The following is a 13620-nucleotide window of genomic DNA, read 5'->3' on the forward strand; positions in this document are numbered from 1 at the left end:
CATTTTCTTTCCTCTCAACTTTTTTCCCCATCCAAATAGAGGGTAAAACTAATTGATTAATTAATTTGGATAAATTTAAAAAATAAATAAATCATTTAATTATAATAAATATAACATAATTTTTTTTACTTTTTTTAGGATTTAGTATAATCATTGGTACCTCGAGTGTTCTTTTATTTTAGTTTTGGTCTCTCAAGTTTCAAATAATAAGTTTTGATCCCTCGGGTAGTAAATTAGATAAAAAAATTTTGGTTTCCTTTACGATTTAAAATTTGGGAAACCAAAATTAAATAAAGTAAACTTAAAAAATAAAAATTATACTAACTATAATTTCTTGTAAATGATTTTTAAAAAATAATAAGCATAAACCGGGAAGGGGATTAAAATTTTGCTGACAAAAAAAAAAGAATTAAATATGTTTAACTCCTACGAGAACTCCTCCTGCGAAATTAGTAAGAAAATACTGGGAAGAGGAGATAGAAAAGAAAATACTGTTCAACAACGCGTTCGACGATGTTGAGAGGAAAAGTCCGAGAAATGAGGGAATCACAATCCAACGGTCGAAAATAAACATTACGCCTTCAATCGAATGTTCGCGAAGCCGTCGATGGGACCGAAGAGGGCAATGTGGGCCCCGAACCTCTTAATACTTAGCTTGCCTGTTTTATATTTCGCGTCGAAGGATCTAGAATATCTAAACCCTAGCAAGTTTCTCCTATATAACGCTTCTTCTCGTTTTACTCCGCGGCTCAGTTTCATTTCTCTCTCATACGCTCTGCTACTTTGATCTCCCACCGAAACCCTCGTTCTTCTTCTTCTTCCTCCTAGACAGATCGCTAATGGCGGAGACTGAGACGTTCGCTTTCCAGGCTGAGATCAACCAGCTTCTCAGTCTTATCATTAACACCTTCTACAGCAACAAGGAGATTTTCCTTCGTGAGCTCATTAGCAATGCCTCTGATGTACGTTTCCTCATTTATGTCTTGTGTTTTCATTGTCTTTAAGAATTTAGATTTGATCCCTCTGCGTGATCTATATTTACTTTGATATTTTGGGTTGTACTTAGATTAGTTTTATCTCTAACTGAGCTACTTGTTGATTGAGTCACTGTGAGGATTGTATTTGTTGCTTTGTGTGTCGAATTATTGTACGTGCCGCATCGGTATCGTACTTAATTATTGATTGAAAACTTAAATGAAGTAAATCGTTAACATCTCTTGTTGTCTTCTTTATTCACTTTGCCCCTGTAAAACTTATAAGGTATTGTTCTTTCTTTCGCCCTGTAATTTCATTTTTTATGCCGAGAGTCTTTAAGACGTATGCTTTTTATGTCCTAGAATGTAATGTCGTAGCATTGTTGTTAAGTTTCTTTCCCTTGTGGGTGAGTGGGTGAATTGAGACTACTTGAAGTTATGCAATGGAGGAATGATAATGTGTTTTTACTTTTGCATGCTTGGACATATTTTCTTTTTTCATAGTGAATGTTTTCTGAGTATCCTTTCTGCGTCTCGCTTATTGCAGGCTTTGGACAAGATCCGATTCGAAAGCTTGACAGACAAGAGCAAGCTTGCTGCTCAGCCGGAGCTGTTCATCCATATCATCCCTGACAAGACAAACAACACATTGTCCATTATTGATAGTGGTGTTGGGATGACCAAAGCAGGTAAGATCGTAAAAAATTATTGAACTATTTTAGCATTATGCATATATTTTGGCTGATATGTCATATTGGTGTCTCTGACCAATGGTTGTGAATTGATATTCCAGATTTGGTGAACAACCTCGGTACCATTGCAAGGTCTGGAACCAAAGAATTCATGGAAGCTCTGGCTGCTGGTGCGGATGTGAGCATGATTGGTCAGTTCGGTGTTGGTTTCTACTCTGCCTATCTTGTTGCTGAGAAGGTCATTGTTACCTCTAAGCACAATGACGACGAGCAGTACGTTTGGGAATCCCAAGCTGGTGGGTCATTCACTGTTACCAGGGACACATCTGGTGAGAGTCTTGGCAGGGGAACTAAGATAACTTTATTCCTTAAGGAAGATCAGCTTGAGTACCTTGAGGAACGACGCCTAAAGGACTTGATTAAGAAGCATTCTGAGTTTATCAGCTACCCGATTTCTCTCTGGGTTGAGAAGACAACTGAGAAGGAGATTTCTGATGATGAGGACGAGGAAGAGAAGAAGGAAGAGGAAGGTAAGGTGGAGGAAGTAGACGAGGAGAAGGAAAAAGAGGAGAAGAAAAAGAAGAAGATTAAGGAGGTGTCACATGAGTGGTCCTTGGTGAACAAGCAGAAGCCTATTTGGATGAGGAAGCCTGAAGAGATCACAAAGGAAGAATATGCTGCTTTCTACAAGAGTCTTACCAATGATTGGGAAGACCATTTGGCTGTCAAGCACTTCTCTGTTGAGGGTCAGCTGGAATTTAAGGCTATCCTCTTTGTACCGAAGAGGGCTCCATTTGATCTCTTTGACACCAGAAAGAAACCCAACAACATCAAGCTATATGTTCGCCGTGTGTTTATCATGGACAACTGTGAGGAGTTGATCCCTGAGTATCTTGGCTTCGTTAAGGGTATCGTGGATTCTGAGGATCTTCCTCTCAACATTTCTAGAGAAATGTTGCAGCAAAACAAGATCCTGAAGGTCATCCGCAAGAACTTGGTTAAGAAGTGCATTGAACTTTTCTTTGAAATAGCCGAGAACAAGGAGGACTACAACAAGTTCTACGAGGCCTTCTCTAAGAATCTCAAGCTTGGTATCCACGAGGATTCTCAAAACAAGGGCAAGATTGCTGAATTGTTGAGGTATCACTCCACCAAGAGTGGTGACGAGATGACTAGCCTCAAGGACTATGTTACCAGGATGAAGGAAGGGCAGAACGATATTTACTACATCACTGGTGAAAGCAAGAAAGCAGTTGAGAACTCCCCCTTCTTGGAGAAACTGAAGAAGAAGGGTTATGAGGTGCTGTTCATGGTTGACGCCATTGATGAATATGCTGTTGGACAGCTCAAAGAATTCGAGGGCAAGAAACTCGTCTCAGCAACAAAGGAGGGTCTTAAGCTAGATGAGAGCGAGGACGAGAAGAAGAAGAAGGAAGAACTCAAGAACAAATTCGATGGTCTCTGCAAGGTGATGAAGGATGTCTTGGGAGACAAGGTTGAAAAGGTTGTGGTGTCTGACCGTGTTGTCGATTCACCCTGCTGTCTGGTAACTGGTGAATATGGATGGACAGCCAACATGGAAAGAATCATGAAGGCACAGGCCTTGAGAGATAACAGCATGGCTGGTTACATGTCAAGCAAGAAGACAATGGAGATCAACCCTGAGAATCCCATCATGGACGAGCTGAGGAAGCGTGCTGATGCTGACAGGAATGACAAGTCCGTGAAGGACCTTGTCCTGTTGCTCTTTGAGACTGCCCTCCTCACCTCTGGTTTCAGCCTTGACGATCCCAACACATTCGGAAACAGGATTCACAGGATGTTGAAACTTGGTCTGAGCATTGACGAGGATGCAGGTGATGGTGATGCTGACATGCCCCCATTGGAGGAAGCCGATGCTGATGCTGAGGGAAGCAAGATGGAGGAAGTTGATTAAATTACTTTTTAATTACGTTTACAAGTTCTATGCCATTAGCGTTTGTAGCGATCCAGACAATTCTATCCCTATCTTTTTCAATTTTTGTTCTCTTCTGGAATGTTTTCTGTTTTGTTTTGCAATGGTAGAAGTATTGCGCCTGCATTTTGCTCGGCTAATTGCTTATTTTCTCTTTTGCTTCTCTCTTTCTGTGTGTGTCGTTGTGTGTCTGTCTGGTGTATATGGGCCTGAACTGCTAATTGCATGCCATGAGCTGAGGGTGATATGGGAAGATGTGTCTTCTGGTTGTGTTACTTCCAATGGTTTATGTGGCCTTTGGATGAGCTTTATGAGGTGGCCTTTGTTGGTTTAAGAATTAAGATGCCCCGCCCCCGGGGGTTGCTTTTGCGGGTGACCATTAGATGGTGAGATTAGTGGGGCTCATTGGCAATTAGCAGGGAATCCTCATCCTTCCTGGGCTAACAATGAGTTTGAAATTTGCCTTTGGCAGGGAATGGAAAATTTTAACGAGTTTGATAAAATAGAATATGCGAATATATAGGGGGAGGAAACGTTAATTAAAAGCTGTTGATTTCTCTGTTTTTGAAAAATTCAACTCAGTAAAACCTCCCCCCCCCCCCTCCCCCCGCGTTTCTTCCTTACAATTCCTCAAGTGGGCGTAAGTAAGGAGCATGAGTTTGTCTCAATATCCAGTTGCTTTTGAGACGAGTTTGCTGGAGGCCAAAAATTCTCGTGGGTAATTAGTTAATTACAGTCTCCTATTTATGAGTGGACGGAGTCAGAAAAGCATATAATTAGTTCCTTTAAAATCAATTAATCTCAATCTTAAAACATCATCGTGTGATCGTAACAGCAAGTCAACAACATAAGTCAACGAATAAAATCCACAAGATATATTTAAATAACAATGCAACTCAATATCATGAATAGCTATCGTTACTTAATTCAATTACTATAAAATAAACATACAACTGTCAATATTGTGATGACAACATTGATATAAACTAAAATTTTTGTGTAGTGTAACGACTCTTTCTCCATATGGACGCGCTCTGATCATTTGAAGAAGAAATTCTTGACTGGGGATCATCTTTCTCTGGGTGAAGATTCTTCCCATAAATAATTTTCTAGTACAGTTCCTTGTGCTAAAGATATTGAATTATTGACATGCTCCTCCATTTTCATATTAAGTTGATATAATTTTTTTTAAGACAGAATGGTAAATGAGTTGTTACATGCCAAAAATTATGCACTCATAGTTATCTTATAAGCTATCAAATACCCCAATATAAAATCATGATTATTTAAGCTACTATTACTTGTTTTTCAACTATACTTTCCTAGTCTGGCAAACAAAATTATACTTTCATAAAAATGTATTCAATTACCCTATTTTAAAAATCAATTATGCTCATCAATTAATTTTATAAGCTCAGTTTTACCTAACATTTATCCAAACGAATGTGGAGGCCGTTTATGAGAAACATGATTGATGATCTTGTGATTGATTTTGACATACTAAAATCAAATATGAATGATAATGTCTTTTATTTTTGGTTGAAGTGTATTTTTTATTCTTTAATTTTATAGAAAAATTTAGTTTTTTTTATAAAAATTTTGTAAAGTATATCTTCAGTTCTTTAATATGAACACCTTTAGTCACAAATGATAAATTTTTGGTAATATTCATTGTAATTTTGAAAATTAAACTTAGTATGTCAACATAAGAATGTTTTTGTAGATTTTAATATAAGCATATTTTGTCAGCCGTGTTGGAGTTACAAGATTGAGAAGATATTTTATAAAATTAATAAACTAAAATATTACTCCCTCCAGTTCTAAATATAAGACCCATTTTTAAAAAATATTTTTATAACTTGGAAAAATTTCCCTAAACAGTACTGAATTTCAATAAGATGTTAAATTAAAAATGTGGGCCAAGAATGATGATTTCGTTACCAAAATGCAAAAGAATATTCTTTTTTAATAAGAGAGAAAATATTATTAAATTATCAAGAAAAGAATCTAACAAAGGTTAAGGATATTGTTGTCCTCCTACGGTGGTTTGCCCCGATAATTTAATAAGTATTTGGATTATTTTACTTCTTAAGAGACTAAAACTTATGGTTTGATATTTGAGGGACTAAAGTCAAAATGATGATAAATTTGAGAGACTAAAAATCATATTAACCTTAAAGCTAAATTCACGTAGAAAGCCTTGGATATCTGCTTACTGAGATGTCATGCATTCTTGATTGTAGGCAGTTCTAACCAAATTGAAACTTCAAAATTAAAACAAAAGTCTTAATCTCAGTCATATTGGTTGATCATCTCATAATTAATTTTATCTCATCATTAATTTAATAGAAATAAGTGTCATGATAGAATTTGAAGAGATTATGATTTTAGCCTTTGAAATTGATTTTTGTGATCCGAACACACCCTTAGAACATTGTAGTATTTGCCAAGAGTAATAAATTAGTGACACTTCTTTTTAAATAATAAGTCAAAATGTTATAATAATAAAAGGAAAATGAGAGCTTCAAAAAATAGAACAAGAAATAAGATAATTAAGCTAAAAGAGAGGAAATTCTGCGCTGGACACGATGCCTAAGAACGCTTTCAGCATTGAAGACATTTCTATCATACTAAATTGAAACTTAAAAATTAAGGCAAAAGTCAGCCTATTGGTTGATAGTCTTTTGTTTTTTTTTTTTTTTTTAAAACCAACTATTGGTTGCTAGTCCCATAATTAGTTTTATCTTGTAATTAATTAATCAAAATCAGATTGTTTCGATAAAATTATAAGAAATCATCACTTTAGCCTGTGAAATTGATTTTCATGACTATCCAGATAGAAACAGTGTAGCATTCCTCAAAAAATAATAAATCAGTGATGCTGTTTTTTTTTTTAGAAAAAAAAAACTATACATCCATTGATCGTAAAAGAACAAAGTCCAGGTTACAAGTAGAAAAAGAGGTTTTTTCCCCCCCCCCATCAAATCTATCTCACATTAAGCAAGATGGAATGTGATCAAAGATGGCAACACTGTTTTTTCTTTTTTTTAAATAACAAGTCAAAATGGTATAATGGTTAAAGTGAAAGAAGAGAGAATTATGACAGGCTAAAATGTTGACCAACAAATGTTGCCGGACACATTACGTGGGAAATAGGCTAAGGCTAATTAGGGTGGAAATGAATACTTTGGACTTCCTTGAAACGTTAGAAAAATTGGAACAAATAATTTAAAATTCATTTTTGCCCATCGTTATCTCCGAAATTTAGAATAGTAAATTTGTTTTTTTAATCAAAAGAAGTCAATTTTATTAGTAACAAAAAAAAAAAAAATACAGACATAATAGTTGAGAAAAAAAACACTAAACAACCTAAAATATAAGCTAACACATCAAAACTCACAATAAAAAAAAAAAACAAAACAGTAACAGAGCAAAAACAACAACACAAATAGTTAAGGAATAACCAAACAAGTAAAGACATCAGTCTGTGACAGTTTTCACATCTTCAACAGCTACTAAATGTATTTGAATTCTATCATTCTTAAAAATCTGTGATAGTCAGTTTGATGCTTAAATTTCCTGCTTCACTTAACTGTTTCGGACAAAATCTTTTGGATTTTCATAAAGGAGACAATGTGGTGAAACCAGCCAAAAATTGTTGCTGCATCATGCATGTTGCCACTACGATTCTCAGTTGGCCCTACGTGAGTAAGCCTTTTGGACACTCACTTAGCGAAAGTGGAAAATCCGCAACAGAGTCTTCATTTTAGGCTAATGGGATGGATCTTGATGAGTAGTCTTGGTATTATTGTCTTTTTTATTTATCAGTGATATCTAGTTTTATTCTAAGAAAAAAAATCCATGATAGAAAAAGTGGGAGCCTTATGTCCCAATTTGATTGGACACACCTCCTTTGCATTAGCCAATCTGCAGCTTCATTGGTAGACCTGGAAATTAAGCTGAATTTCACAGAGTCTAGAGATCTTAGAATTCATATCCTCCAAAATATCTTCCACAACCACTTCCAGTCACAGATCACAATTCATAACTGAAAAGAGATTAATACATTTAACCAAGTAGTCACAGTCGGTTTCAATAATATAACTATCTTACAGATGAACTTTGATCATTTCAATACTTAACAGCTAGAGCTTCTGCCATGAATGCAGAGGAGACTCAGCTACTACTGTAAATTTGTTGATAGAATGAGATACCTAATCGTAGTTGACATGGCTACCACCATTTGAGCTAGTAATGGACTTTAAAGCAAATATGTAGGGATCAGATTGAGACACATGTTTAAGCACTAGTTCTACGAGTTTATAAACATATACATAAATATAAAATTAAGTATAGGCCACAAAAGTGTGAAGTCATGTTGAGAATTTAATAAATTCAATTTATATATATTTTAAAAGGTCTCATAATTAATTTTTAATCAAAATATGAGTGTTTCTTTATATGTCTATCACACAAGCAACTATTACATGCTTTTTAATTATGTTTTTTTAAAAAATTTATCCAAACACTATATGTTGATTAAATCAATTATGCTAATTTTATAATTTCTATTTTACACAATAGTAATCCAAATGCTCCCAAAGTATAAGTCGGCTGCTAATGGAAAACATGGTTGAGGAAGGCTTTACAATTGATTTTTAATCAAAACATGGGTGTTTGTTTGAGGGTCACAAAACTGATTTAATTAAAATATGGGTGTTTGGCTAATGATTTCATAATTAATTTATTCAGGGTTTGAATAAATTTTTAGAAAACCATAATTTTAAGCTTTAAAATTGATTATTAAAAAATATAGACATGGAATATTTGCTGAAGACATTGTTACATTTTTGAATTATTTGTTTCTGAACTTCGATATTGATAATACTGTTTTTCAATGGAAACATTTTTCCCCCCCACTTTGTTTCTAATTGACTTCGCATCTCTTCTGCTTGGAATTTGTCTTGATTGAGAATAAGTTAAACGTAATAAAAGAATATGTCAGTTTTTCTCTCTCACTTAAGGCTCTCTGCATCTTTCCCCTTTTCTCACTCCCTATTCCTAACCTCACCCATTCATCCAAATAATACTTCACATGTTCTTAATATAAGACCTATTTAATTAATTTAATCAAATTAAAAAAGTTAGATAAGTTACTTAATTATAAAAAATGTGATATGTTTTTCTTAAAATATCACAATCATATTTTTTTAATATCCTCCATCTCTCACTTATTTGATTATGGTTGAGAGAATCTCTATATGGGTAATTTAAAAAAAATTGATAAATATGATAAATAAGTCTTATATTAAAAATAAAATTAACTTAACAATTAAATTATATATTAAGAACAAGAAGAGTACTATCAAAATATGAAAATTTAGTAAACAAATCGAGTGGAACCATTACAGTTTGATCCAAATGGTTGCACGGAAAAACAGGTCAGAGAAGCAGAGAAGATCAGGCAGTTTATTTGAACTCTTCTCCGTGTGAAGATATTGTTTTAGGGCAAGAAACCCACTTTTAACCATGGTATTAAATTTCAATTCAAGTAAGCTGATTACAACAATGAATTGGTAAATCAATCTCATACTTTGACTGGATAAGAGAGTTTTGTATGAGTCAGTTATTCATGGTGAATTTTACTATTTCTTGTCTTTAATATAAGAATTAGTTGGAAAATTAAATTTAATCTAAAATAACAACAAGAGGGTTGGTCCAAGTGGTAAGCGGCTTGATACCGCTTAAATGAGGTCTGAACTCGAGCCTCAGCGTATTACCTTCTACCTTCTATACATAATCCATCAGAAGGACAGCACTAGTTCCTAGTACATTGCATATATAGATGAACAGAAGATACAGATATTTTGCATTGAACCTCACCAACTTCAGAAGATCCAAATCCAAAATTAAGCACGTGGCCTTAACCCCAACTATCATAGAAATGAAGGTTCGAACCTAACAGCCAGAGTGGTGGTGCCATAAGTTTCATGAGTGTATCCCTAATTGTTGCTCAACAGATAGAGGTTGCTGCTCAATGAGACGGAAAAACACATACCCTATGGGATGATATGTTCGAAGAGCAACTAATCTAACAATGGCAGGACCGATATGAAATTCACTTGCTAGTCAACAGCCATAGCTTCCGAACCCCCACTTGCATCTTCTATCCCATTCTTGAGCTCTTCAGGTGCCGCTCTCATCTCCTCAATAAGATTCTTCTGCTCTTCCTCTATTGTGTTCTGCAACTCATCCACCTGCAGAAAATAAGCAGCAGAAGAGATGCATCAGCAGCGACTTTCTTATTTAGAAAACTTGTTCGGGGGAGGCCAAGTATTGTCACCATCACTCTGGATTATTTTAATTTTTTTAAAAGATTATATATCAATGATAACACTATTTTCCAGGAAATGCAGTTTGGTTGGGAGACATGAGATGCACGAGAAGTGAAAGGTAGTGCTGCTCAAATAAATGCAATAATCTGAAAATTGCCATGGTAATCTTAGAAAATAAACCGAGTTAGCGAAAAATGAGGATATGATTAAATATCTACTAATTATTTCACTGAAACAAAGAGCACAACAATCAATACCAAAAAAATTATTTTTTAAAAAAGGAACACAACAATCACACAAGCCATAACATGTGAAGGCTTCCACGTACCACATGCAAAAGAAGAGCAAATTGTTTCTTCCGAAGCTCCAACAATCTCGAACCAGCTGTATTCTCTGCATCCAACGCCATAATTTCTTTCTCTAACTCAGTTATAAGCTTCTGTGTCTCTGATCTCGGTGGCTGCAGGGCAATCAATTTCCTAATAGCTTCACATTCCTCTCTTGTGCTGCCTCTCAATCTTACTCTCTTCAAGTTGCTTCTTAAGATCTTCAATGTCAGCCTGTGCTTGCAGGATTTGCCTATTTATTTCATCTTCAGCTCGTTGAAATTTTCCTTCTCTCTAATATTGGCATCAACAATTGCTTTACTCTTTAGAAGTGGAATCTCGAATGTGGCTAATTCCTGCAAGAAAGCTTTGGCTAACTTTTCACAGTCATTATAGTTATCTTCTTGCTTTTCGATCTCAGAGACAAAGGTTGTGAATTTTTTCTGAAGCTTCTTCAATGGAGGCTCACCCCTTGTGGTTGTTGTACGTGTCAGAAGCCTATGCTTGATTATTGCATCATCTTCAGCCGGACCAAAGCATAATTTGCTGCTACAAGCTTCTCCACGACCTGAAACTTTCCTTCGCTTTTCCCAACATCTAAATTTCCAGCAAACAACAGAAGAAGGTCAACACTTGGGGTCAGTTTGTTCCAAGAGTAATTAGATTTTGTTGGAGATTCGTCATAATAGCTTCTTTTAGATTTTGCATTATTTGCCATGGAAAACTGAAAAAATTCCATCAATATTTTCCGAGCCAATCAAATCTCATTGATTATATCGACCAGCTAGGTGTGGCATTCCAAACTTAGCAAAGACCTCCAGATATATGGAAAAATAGCTTTTATTTAAACAAACAGCATTAGACCAAATATAATTTCAGAATGTTAAAAAGGTCCCCCCCCCCCTCGAAAATTTACTATTTAGTTTATTTTAAGCCCCCCCCCCCTCCCACCCCAAAAAATGTGGTGTCATCTAGATCCGCCCCCTGGAATAACTTCTCGTTGGAACCAACCAGACAAAACAATTATGGACAAACTCTACACATACTAACTAAGTTCCCCATTAGTTACATGCAAAAGAAGAATATGACGACACCCCTATCTAATTAAAGGCTACAATACACTGAACTAATCAACATCAACTAGCTCTTTCTATCTAGCATTCACCATTTGCTTCTTCATGCAGTCAAAGCTCAATATCAGATCACAGTCTAACCAATAAACACTTCAGATTGTGTAAACATCACCAACAATACTAATTAGCATAGCTTTCTGATTTAACGTGGTTTTGTAATCGTTGAGTAGCCTATAAAATCTGTGATGAGTCTGTAATCTAGAAATCATGAGGTTATTTCTTACCAATATCTTGTGAGGTTGCATGTATCCTTCCCGCTCAGGTTCATTTGGGTCAGTATAAATTTAAGATCATTGGGGGCTGCTACAAATATACCTATGGTTGAGAGCGGCACCCATGAGCATGTGTGTACGCGTGCATGTTCATAAGCAAGTTTTCCTATCCACCTAACTTTGCTAAGGTTCTAATCTTAACAATAATGAGACTCCAAAATTTCAAATTTACCAAAACATATAGTCAAGGCCCGCACAATTGTTAGCACTTTTTAAGGAAGTCTGAAAATTGTCACCAACTTTTTTTAAGAAAGTCTCAAACTTGTAACTTTGCGCTTAAGAAGAAGTTTGGTTTCTCTAGTCATAAACAATGCCACAACCCCTTAGTCTCAAAAAAGTATGTGAAGGAGTTGATACTGGGAAAAGATTTACTGAATAAGCATTGTGGGAAGCACAAGAAACTGAAAGCGACAAGTTAATTTGACTTCTTATTCTTTAGTGGTAAAACTTTTGAACTTCTGAATTGAGTTATTCCTTTGAATCAGGGAAAACTTGCTTACTCGTTGTTTACAAACAAACCTAACACTCAAACTGAAGCCATATCTATAGCAACCGCTCATCTCTTAAGTTTATAAATAGCCAACAGAATCTGAATATGAAAATTCCAATACCACAAAGCTCAAATAATAGTAAACTTCCAATCCATCAACTCTCAGTCAGAATTTATAGACTTGTCCTTCAATGATTGATAGGATTCTCAATAATTACAAAACTAATTTAAAACCAAGCAGCAATGCCCATTAGTAAAGATTCAATCTATCAACAGAACTGTGTGCATATCGAAATCAGAACAAGCAAGAGATAGTGAGTTGAATAGTAGAGCTTGTTTTTGGTCAAATTGAGTTGTGGAGTAAACACTAAAGGGAAATTGCAGATTGAAAAATGAAACGAAAACTATGCAGGGTAAGGAGATAAGAACTGCACCGTTGCTGGTAGAATGACAAAGAACGAGGAAGGAGGAAGAAGAACTAACGAATCTAGAGAATGGTTAAGGTCCTCCTTACGGGTGGTTCCTGTGGCCGGCTGAAGTTGCGAAGTCGTTGGTTCCGTTGCCTGTGGCCGCAAGACGAAGAAAGTCAGTTGAACGGTAATGCTTAGGGCTTTTGGTCTCCGCTAATCGCTGCGGTTGCAGAGGTACTAATATTTGAAAACGACACCGTTTTACGAAATGTAAATGTCAGCGGCGAAGAGATTGAATGCTGAGCGGCGAGAGGGTGTGAGTGCCCCTACCGTCGGAGAAGAGTTAGAACACCGGCGAGCCGCTGAAGCGTTTAGACGGCGGCGAGAGGCTGAGGGTCGTCTTCGAAGTGGCAGCTGCGGAAGGATCCAGGTGCCCTCTCGCTGCGACATAAACCGGTTAATCAGCCAATAGCTAAGATTTTTTTTTCCAAAGGAAATTCGGAAAAAAATACTTTTAAAATTTTAAAATCTCAAATTAAAAATGAAAAAATTCCAGTAAAATGAAACTTAAATTTGCAAAACTTCAAATGGTCACTTGAACTTGCGAAATTTCAATTAGTTAGGAATTTAAAATGTGAAAAATTTGTATTATTGCCCTTTAACTTTTTTTTTTTGGGTAAGAGGTTCAAACTATCTATACCGATCGCTAGCCACCAGACTCCGGCGAAGTTCAGGTGGCCACTGGTCACAGGAGGTTAGTAGTCAACAATTATTTTTTGAGGGATTTTTATAATTTTAATAATACGATAAACAAGTTCTTTAACACTATTAATAAGTTCAGTATAACACTAATAACAAGTTTTTTCAAAAAAATGATATTTTTACAACTTTAGTAATACGACTAACAAGTTTGTAATACTATTAAGAAGTTCGGTATAGTAATTACCAACAGGTTTTCTAAGAAATTCAAAAAGTGGTATTTTTACAATTTCAGTAACAAGGTTAAAAAGTTTTTTAATACTATTAACAAATTC

At 35.5% G+C, this 13620-nt stretch overlaps 1 protein-coding gene and 1 pseudogene across 1 annotated transcript; one reads left to right on the forward strand and one right to left on the reverse strand.

Annotated features, from left to right (window-relative positions):
- The first annotated feature begins 761 nt into the window (after window positions 1-761).
- On the forward strand, window positions 762-3779 carry LOC114712474 (heat shock cognate protein 80). The gene is made up of 3 exons (XM_028897020.1): window positions 762-962; window positions 1522-1663; window positions 1768-3779. Exons 1-3 carry the CDS (start codon window positions 840-842, stop codon window positions 3600-3602), a joined length of 2100 nt encoding a protein of 699 aa, XP_028752853.1. The 5' UTR covers window positions 762-839; the 3' UTR covers window positions 3603-3779.
- Window positions 3780-9439: 5660 nt separating this feature from the next.
- On the reverse strand, window positions 9440-12246 carry LOC114712475 (THO complex subunit 7A-like; annotated as a pseudogene).
- Between the last annotated feature and the right edge of the window lie 1374 nt (window positions 12247-13620).

Source organism: Neltuma alba, unplaced genomic scaffold, assembly GCF_004799145.2.
Source record: "Neltuma alba isolate B1F8T4 unplaced genomic scaffold, ASM479914v2 tig00011365_pilon, whole genome shotgun sequence".
Taxonomy (NCBI): Eukaryota; Viridiplantae; Streptophyta; class Magnoliopsida; order Fabales; family Fabaceae; genus Neltuma; species Neltuma alba.

Bases quoted from the DNA above. Each gene is read 5' to 3' on its own strand.
- LOC114712474 (XM_028897020.1), top strand. From the start codon at position 840: ATGGCGGAGACTGAGACGTTCGCTTTCCAGGCTGAGATCAACCAGCTT. The intron at 963-1,521 runs GTACGTTTCCTC...CGCTTATTGCAG, and splicing joins TCATTAGCAATGCCTCTGAT to GCTTTGGACAAGATCCGATT. The intron at 1,664-1,767 runs GTAAGATCGTAA...TTGATATTCCAG, and splicing joins TGTTGGGATGACCAAAGCAG to ATTTGGTGAACAACCTCGGT.